Source organism: Colobus angolensis, unplaced genomic scaffold (assembly GCF_000951035.1).
Source record: "Colobus angolensis palliatus isolate OR3802 unplaced genomic scaffold, Cang.pa_1.0 Scaffold99, whole genome shotgun sequence".
NCBI classification, from domain to species: Eukaryota; Metazoa; Chordata; class Mammalia; order Primates; family Cercopithecidae; genus Colobus; species Colobus angolensis.
The window spans coordinates 119,471-128,952 of record NW_012123931.1 but is presented as its reverse complement, the minus strand read 5'-3'; the positions used below and the strand labels follow the sequence as shown (position 1 = coordinate 128,952).

General features: G+C 49.9%; 1 protein-coding gene across 1 annotated transcript in view; it reads left to right on the top strand.

Moving 5' to 3' along the window:
* LOC105505207 overlaps positions 1–8,977 on the top strand; it is a 32,182-nt gene extending 23,205 nt beyond the window's left edge. Inside the window, exons 2-5 of the mRNA XM_011933007.1 lie at positions 6,302–6,506; positions 7,222–7,316; positions 8,275–8,410; positions 8,625–8,977. Coding sequence (XP_011788397.1) covers positions 6,302–6,506; positions 7,222–7,316; positions 8,275–8,410; positions 8,625–8,977 — 789 coding nt within the window. The remainder of the gene's footprint in view (positions 1–6,301; positions 6,507–7,221; positions 7,317–8,274; positions 8,411–8,624) is intronic.
* Positions 8,978–9,482: the final 505 nt, after the last annotated feature.

The following is a 9,482-nucleotide window of genomic DNA, read 5'->3' as shown; positions in this document are numbered from 1 at the left end:
AGGTTTTTCCTTCTAACTGCAAGAAGGTTATTGAAATTTTCTCTCTCTCTCTCAAACTCCCAGGCTCAAGTGATCCTCCCCCGTCCGCCTCCTGTGTAGCTGGCATTACAGGTGTGCACCACTGGACACTGCTGATTTTCTCTCTCTCTCCTCTTTTTTTTGTTTTTGTTTTTGTTTTTGAGATGGAATCTCACTCTGTCGCCCAGGGTGGAGTGCAGTGGTGTGATCTTGGCTACTGCAACCTTCACCTCCCTGGTTCAAGCAATCCTGAGTAGTTGGGCTTACAGATGCACACCACCACATATGGATAATTTTTTTGCATTTTTAGTAGAGATGGAGTTTCACCATGTTGGCCAGAATGGTCTCAAACTCCTGACTTCAGGCAGTCCACTCACCTTAGCCTTCCAAAATGTTGGGATTACAGGCATGACCACCACGCCTGGCCAATTTTCTCTTTAACCTTTCCCCTGAGCATGTGTACACACACACACACACATACACATAAACATGCATATAGACACTCAGACATCCACATGTATACACAAATATACATACAGAGACATACACATATCTACACATACTTATTAGATATGCATTTACACACACCAACGCACATGTGCACACACACATGTACACACCTGCCTTTCATCTTCTTCACAGGACTCAGGGTTCTCAGAGAGTGGAAAGAGTATGCACCACGAGTCAAAGATAGACTGTGCAACTTTGCACAAGTATCTTTTCTTTCAAGATCTCATTTATAATAGTAAACATCCTTACCCACCAATTAGGGTTATTTTGAAGATAAAACAGAAAGGTTGAATAACAGAATGATGGCATGTCGTATAGTTAAGAAGAAAAAAAGAAAGAAAAAAATTAACCTTGACCAAAAAGAGGTCTGGCCTTTGTCCTAGACTCCTGGAAGGTGATTTCTAACATGTAATACCTGATAGGAATATCTTTGCCTGGGGATCTTGGGTCATGATGGATAGACTAATAATAAGATTTAGGGTGGGGACTAGCCAGGGCAGGAAAAGTGACTATGTGATTTAGAGTCTGTGTTTTAAGTCATCCTTGGAAGGACTGGAGACTAGAAACTGAGAGCAGCCATGTGGACAATCAAGCATGCCTCTGTGATGAAGTTCCAGTAAAAATTCTGAACACCGAGGCTTGAGGGAAACTTATTGGCTGGGAATACTCCATGTGTATTGGCACATAGCAAAGCCGGGAGGGTAATGCACTCTGACTGCATGGGGAAGGGATAATGGACACTCCATGACTGGTGTCCTCTTGGACTCAGCCCTACGCCTTTCTTCCCCTGGCTGATTTTAATTTTTATCCTTTCCATGTAATCAAGCCATAACTATGAGTATAACAGCTTTCTGTGAGTTCCAGCCAATTCTTAGAGGTAAGCAAGCAGAGCTCATCTACCACCGGCTGAAAAAAATTATTTAAAAATCCCTAAACCAAAGAAGGCCAGATCTCTCATGAATCTGACCCAACAGATTTTGAAGCCAAAGCTGAGGGCATTTGAGCCAAAGCCAGGCCAGACAGAGATGAGGCTCCTGGGAGGGAACAGGTGCAGTCCTGCTCAGGCTGCAGTGTCCCTGGGCTACAGCTGGAAAAGAGCTCCCTCTGGGTCACAGCTTCTAGGGACAGAGTTTGGGGCAGGTCAACTGTCTGATTTGTAAGGCTCTGGTGATGAACTCAGCTGGGAAACTGTGTGGTGATGGGAAGAGAATGGTTTTGCTTTTCCAAATCATCTACCCCCTGCATGCTTGGATCCACATGGGAACTCAGTGTGGAAACTACCTTTGAACAGCCTAAGCCTGAACTCTGGGCCACGTGTGCAGCTTCCTGGCCTCCAGCTTTGTTCAGTCCTTACCCCTACCCATCACTGATGCCAGATCCATCCTCCCAAATATCCTTTCATCATGTTACCCTCCCCACCACCTCATGGCACCTTCTACACAACAGGAAATGCCTCCCACCTCAGCTTGGCATTCAAGGTTCTTTCTGATGTGGCCCACCTCTCACCACCCTATGGCACCTTCTACACAACAGGAAATGTGTCCCACCTCAGCCTGGCATTCAAGGTTCTTTTGATGTGGCCCACCTCTCACCACCCCACCACATCTCCCTGTGGGTCCTGCCTAATTGGATCAATTTTTCCTATCCTTGAGCGGAACTTTCCCACCTCCATACTGTTGCTTACACTGTGAACTTCCTGTGCATGTTCTCTTCCTCCCTCTCCCCGAGTCCAAATGCTATAGACTGGATTGTGTCTCCCCAAAATTCTTATGTTGGAGCCCTAACCCCCTATGTAATTGTATTTGAAAACAGGGCTCCTAGGAAGTAATTAAAGTGAAGTAAGTGGGGAGGGGCAGAGCAAGATGGCTGAATAGTAGTCTCTACCAATCAGTCCCCCTGCAGGAAAATAAAATGTAACAACCGTCTCCACCAGAAAACCATCTTCATAAGAACCAAAAATCAGGCGAGGACTCACAGTACCTGGGTTTAACTTCATGTCGCTGAAAGAGGCACTGAAAAGGGTAGGAGAACCAGTCTTGAAACACCAATGTCACCCCTCCCCCTCCCCCAGCAGTGGCCGTTGTGGTGCTGAGAATCTGTGCACCTGGGAGAGGGAGAAGGCAGCAACTGTGGGACTTTGCACTGAACTCAGTGCTGCTCTGTCACAGGAGAAAGCAAAACCAGGTGGAACTCACCTGCCCATGGAGGGAGCATTTAGACCAGCCTTACCCAGAGGGGTTAACCCATCCCAGTAGTTAGAAGGCTTGAGGCTTGGGTTTTGACAAGCTTTGGCATAGCAGGCTATTATGCTCTGGGGCCCTAAATAAACTTGAAAGGCAGTCTAGACCATAAGGACTTCAACTTCTAGGCAAGTCCTAATGCCATACTGGACTGAGAGCCAGTGGACTCAGGGGACACAAGACCTAGAGAGACACCAGCCAGGGCAGCCAAAGGAGTGTTTGCACAACCCCTCCCCCAACCCCAGGCAACACAGCTTTGCACTAACTAAAGTGACTCCTTCCTTTTGCTTGAGGAGAGGAAGGGGAAGAGTAAAGAGGACTTTGTCTTACATCTTGGATAGCAGCTCAGCCACAGTAGGAAAGAGCACCTGTCAGAGTTGAGAGGCCCCCATTCCAGGACCTGGCTCCTGAATTACCTTTCTAGATACACCCTGGGCTAGAAGGGAATCTGCTGCTCTAAAGGAAAGAACCGAGTCCTGACAGGATTCATCACCTGCTGACTCAAGAGCCTTGGGCCCTGAATAACCAACAGTGATACCCAGGTAGTATGCAATGGGCCTGGAGTAAGGCTCTGAGACATGCCGGCTTCAGGGGAGACCCAGCACATTCCCAGCTATGGTTAAGGTGAGAGATTTCTTCTGCTTGAGAAAAGCAGAGGGAAAGCTAAAAGGGACTTTATCTTGCAGCTTAGGTACCTGCCTGGCCACAATGGGGTAGAGAGCACCAAATGGGCTCTTGTGGCCACTGATTCTAGGCCTTGGCTCTTAAACAGCATTTCTGGACCTGCCCTGGGCCACAGGGGAGCCCACTGCCCTGAAGGGTGAGTCCCAGGCCTGGAAGCATTCACCACAGTGACTTAAGAGCCCTTGGGCCCCAAGTAAACATCAACAGTAGCCTGGCAGCACTCCCTGTGGGCCTGTGGTGGTGGCCACAGGGTGAGGCTCCTCTGCCTGTGGAAAGGGAAAGGCAGAGTGGGAAGGACTTTGTCTCATGGTTTCAGTGTCAGCTCAGCCGCCTTAGAATAAAGCACCAGGTAAATTTCTACGGTTTTTTACTCCAGTCTCTGGCTCCCAGACAGCATCTCTGGACCCAGCAGGGCCTGAGGGAACTCGTTGCCCTGAAGAGAAAGACACAAGTCTGGCTGGCTTTGCCACCTGCTGACTGTAGGGCCCCAGGGCCTCGAGTGAACATAGGCAATAGCCAGGTAGTGTTGACAGTGGGCTTTGAGTGAGACCCGGTGCTTTGCTGGCTTTAGGTTTGACCCAGTGCAGTCCCAGTAGTGGTGGCCATAGGGATGTTGTGTCAGCCCACCCCCAGCTCCAAGTGGCTCAAGAGAGAGAGACAGAGACAGAGACTTTTTTGGGAGAGAAACTACAGGTAGAGAATAAAAGTTTCTACTGCCTGGTAGCTCAGAAAATTCTTCCAGATCTTATCCAAGACCACCAAGGCAGTTCCTCTATGAGTCTGCCAGAACCATAGCATAACTGGGCTTGGAGTGTCCCCTAAGAAAGATACAGTTTAGATCACAACACCCACATCCTTTCAAATACCTGGAAAGCCTTCCCAAGGGTGGGTACAAACAAGCCCAGACTGAGAAGACGGTGGCAGCTTGAAATCAGCCATGGAATATTTGCACCACAGAAAATGTCAAACACTACAGAACAGACTCTGATCCCTCCCTGAAACAGAGCCCCTTGTGTAACAACAGCACACCACTGCCGCATCCCTGAGCAGAGCGCTGTGTGTTGCAGCAGAGAAGGGGCGGGTGTCTTCTCCCTTGGGCTACAGAATACACATTTTTTTCCTTAGCACATGGATCATTCTCAAGGATAGACCATATTTTAGGTCACAGGACACATCTTAAAACATTAGAAAAAATGAAATAATATCAAACATCTTCTTTGATCACAATGGAATAAAAGTAGAAATTAGTAACAAGAGAAATGTTGGAAACTATAAAAACAAATGGAGATTAAGTAATATGCCCTGGAATGACCAGTGGGTCAATGAAGAAATCAAGAAGGAAATGGAAACATTTCTTAAATGATAATGGAAACAGAACATGCCAGAACTTATGGGATATGACAAAAGCAATACTAAGAGGGAAGTTTATGGCTGTAAACACCTACTTTAAAAAGTAGAAAAGCATCAAATAAACAACTTAACAATGTATCTTGAAGAAATAGAAAAGCAAGAGCAAACCAAACCCAAAATGCGCAGAAGAAAAGAAATAATAAAGATCACAGCAGAAATAAATGGAATTGAAATGTAGAAAACAATAAAAAGCATCAATGAAATGAAATGAAAAGTTGGTTTCTGGAAAAGATAAACAATGTTGACAAACTTTAAGCCTAACTAAAACTAAGAAAAAAAGAAGACTCAAGTGAATAAAATCAAAGATGAAAAAGGAAATATTACAACTGATACCACAAGTATTCAGAGGATCACTAGTGGCTATTACAAGCAACTGTATGCAAGGCTGGGTGCGGTGTCTCACGCCTGTAATCCCAGCACTTTGGGAGGCTGAGATGGGTGAATCACAAGGTCAGGAGTTTGAGACCAGCCTGACCAACATGGTGAAACCCATCTCTACTAAAATACAAAAAAATTAGCCAGGCGTGGTGGCACACACCTGTAATCCCAGCTACTTGGGAGGCTGAGGCAGGAGAATCGCTTGAACCCAGCAGGCGGAGGTTGCAGTGAGCTGAGATCATGCCACTGCACTCCAGCCTGGGTGACAGAGCAAGATTCTATCTCAAGAAAAACAAAAAACAAAAAAAAACAACAAAAAAAAAACTGTATGCAAAGAAATAGGAAAACCTACTACTAAAAATGGATAAATCTGTGGACATATCCAGCCAAACTATTCCAAAAATAGAGACCTTACCCAAATGATTACAAACTCATTCTACAAGGCTAGTATTACTCTGATAACAAAACCAAAGATACATCCAAAACAGAGAACTACAGGCCAATATCACTGATGAATATTGATGCAAAAATCTTCCACAAAATATTAGCAAATTGATTTCATCAACAGATTAAAGTTGGGGTGCATCATCCCGGGTTCACTCAACACTTCCCCTTTTCCTGCATGTGTCTACTTTGGCTGTGCTCCTTGGGGGCAGTGGTGGTGGCAATGTTGGTGTGTGGGCCTCCCAGGGCAAGGGGAAATTGAGTATGTCCTTCTCACCTCCTTCCAGGCATCTGTAGCCTGGCACCAGCTCTGGCCAGGTCTTCAAGCAAGGGACCTGGAGATGTTCTTTTCCAATTTCTGGATTGGGAGATGGAGGCAAATTCTGGGTACTTGAGTCAGAACTAAGATGAGGCTTGATCAGGGGCTTCTGGGGTCCTGAGAGGCAGAGACCTGAAACCCTCTAGAGTGTGTGGAGAGCTGGGTGTGTGTTCTGGCCAGTTGCTTCTCCCTGTGCCTCAATGTTACAGGTACCCTTGGAGGGGCTGAGATCCTGGGGATGCCTGGAACCTGACTGCATGGCCTGCCCACCCTGATGACCTTGTGTTTTCCATGACAGGCTAGCAAGACCAAGGATAATGGCTCCGACAGTTTCATGCACTCCATGGACACACAGCTGGAGTGGCAAATGGAGACCACCCAGAGCCTGGTGGACTCCTATGTGGCCATTGTCAACAAGACTGTGTGGGACCTCCTGGTTGGTCTCATGCCCAAAACCACCATGCACCTCATGATCAACAACATGCATGCACCGCCTCATAGGGGCAGGGGGCTCCTGTGGCACTGGGGATGCAGGTGACTGTGTTGGCCTGGAGGAGGTGCCAACCAGCCCTATGAGACCAGGTCCAGGGACAGGGGCACGGTCCAGACCAGAGCTGTCCCATAGAACTATAATATGGGCCTGGGCACAGTGGCACATGCCTGTAATCCCAGTACTTTGGGAGGCCAAGGCAGAAGGATCGCTTGAGCCCAGGAGTTTCAGACCAGCCTGGGCAACATAGTGAGACCCGGTCTCTATAAAAACATTTAAAAAATAGCTGGGTCTGGTGGTGGCATGTGCCCATAGTCCTAGCCACTCAACAAGCCAATGTTGGAGGATCACTTTTAGCCCAGGAGGTTGAGGCTACAGTGAGCAGGGATCTCGCCTACTGTACTTCAGCCTGGCAACAGAGTGAGATCCTGTCTCCAAAAATTAAAAACTGAGTAGACAGGTGTTCTGGTGGCATGATAGGTCCTGGGTCCCCTCCCAGATCTGTGACCTTGGACAGGTGACTTTTCCTCTGGACCTCAGTTTCCTTATCTGAGTGAGAAAAGGTGGTAGGGAGGCAGGTCTTCGAGTCTAAGTGGTGTAGAAGCCACATCTGAAAAGCAATACTTGGGGTTCCAAGTCCAGCACACAGTCCCAGCAGGCTCACGCGTGGTGGCCAGGTTGGCACAGGCATCAGGTCCCAACCTCCTTCCCTCTTTGCCAACTCTTAGACCAAGGAGTTCATCTTTTCGGAGCTGCTGTCCAACATGTACTCGCGTGGGGACAAGAACATGCTGATGGAGGAGGTGGCACAGCAGGCACAGTGGTGCAATGAGATGCTGTGCACACACCACGTGCTGAGGGAGGTGCCCAGCATCATTGGCGACATCAACACGAACACCATCAGCATGCCCACGGGGGTCCATGGATGACTCCTGGCTGCAGGTGCAGAGTGTCCCAGCCGGACGCAGGTACCAGGGCTGGCCCCTACAGCCCCAAAGCCCCCCAGACTCTATGGCTGAGCCTGTGGGCTCTTGGAAAAGGCTCCATGCCCAAGGTGGCAGACGTGGGTGCTCTCTGAAGTTGTCACAGAGGGCAGAGAGCTCGTGGTTTATGGTGTAGGGGCTGGGAACTTGGAGGGTGTTGTGTGTGGGGCTGGACTCTGAGGTGGCCAGAGGCCCAGGAACGTCATCCCGGGCACAACGTACCTGTCATGCAGTCTGAGCCATGCTGCCAGGGCAGAGTATCCAGCTCCCAGCCTGGGAGTGTAGAGAGCTGAATCCACTGCAGAGCAGGGGTGATAGTCACCTATAGATATAGATAGTCCTCTGTCTGTCGGCAATCCAGTGGCGATCTAGGGTAAAATCTTGAGAGTCTCATACACATGGTCATCCCACGACACCTCACAGGCCAGGCAGGAACACACAGCCCCCTTCGCTCCCTCCCAGGTACCATCATAGCTGCTAGCCTGTGACTGAAGGCAGGGTCTCTGGCCCCCGCTGAAGCACTCCTGCCAGCCAGCGGGCTCACGCACCTTGGCCTGTTGCTCCTAGGGGTTGCCTGTGCTATTCAGCCAAGGGGATCACAGTGCCTGCTGGCCCAGCTGAGCTCCGCCTAGCGAGCCCACCAGCCTCCCCTGCCATGGACTCTCCCTCTTCTGATTTCCCAGCAGGAAGGGCCCAGCCTCACCTATGGAACGTGCAGCCCCCTGCAACCAGCTGTGGCTCGCCTCTAAGACTTACAAGTCTATGGCCAGTGGCATATGCCCTCCCTGTCTTACCCAGGGTCCCGGGCTTTCTGACCACCCAGAGGGGCCTCTGGCACTCACCCCAGTCATCCATCCCTTTTATTTCATCATCCTGAGTCAAGCAATGTTCCTTCTGTATCAGGCCTGGTGGCTGTTGGGTGGGGCTCCCCAAGGTGAGAGGTGGCCCTGGGCCAGTGGGTTGGAAGGGAGGGTGACCAGAGAAGGGGGAACCCCGAGGGGGCTGAGCATTGGTCTGAACTGGGGTGCACCTCCTGGGTACTATGGGTCAGGCCAGTGTGTGGGGGCTGGGGAGGGCTGCCACAGCCCCCAGGCACTACCTGTGAAGCTCCAGTTCCTCCCTTCTTCTTCCTCCCCTTTCCCTTACAGCCCCTCTTTTCCAGGAACCTTGCCACACCTGCACCTGCGCCCTCCCCTCCCTGGCCCTCCCACAGCTGCCGCAGCACGCCCGTGCTCTGCGCTTGCCTCACCAGCTCTCTGCTCACTTTTCTCTCTCCTGTTTTCTCTCTGCTTCTCTCCAACTGCCAGCTGATCGGGTCAGGCAAGCTCATCCGGACCTGAGAGCCCCAGACCCCACTTCGACCTTTAAACAGATCCTCCTCTTCTCGGAGGCCTCCCTTTCCAAGCCTGCTGGGTGGATGTCCTGTGACTTGACAGTGGCTCCCCAGCCCCAAAGCCAGCCCCCTTCATCTGTGACTGAGTCTGTTGTAGTGGTGAGCTGACACATCCAGGTGTGACCATTGCTGAAAATTTGTGTCCCTCTGTGGTATGCCCTGCCCTGTTCCATAAATATCTATAAATACACACACACACACACACATATATAGACACCTACACGTGGCTAACCCCCTCATCTCTAGCTTTGGGAATCAGTCACCATCTGTGGTATGCCCTGCCCTGTTCCATAAATATCTATAAATACACACACACACACACATATATATAGACACCTACACGTGGCTAACCCCCTCATCTCTAGCTTTGGGAATCAGTCACCATGCTGTCCTTGTGGAGTCTTGTGGCCCAACAAGAGGAAGCTGTCCCCTGACATTGCCCCTCGAAAGTGCGCCACCTCCAGCGAGCCTCCCTGTCATGCCCAGCCTGTGGACAGCCAGCCCCCACCATCCCTCCCACCCCCCAACAAGCATGGGAGCGCGGTACAGGCAGCCATGTGGACTGACAGTCTCTACCAGTCCTGCTGCCCCTCGGCTGAGAATCAAACCCATT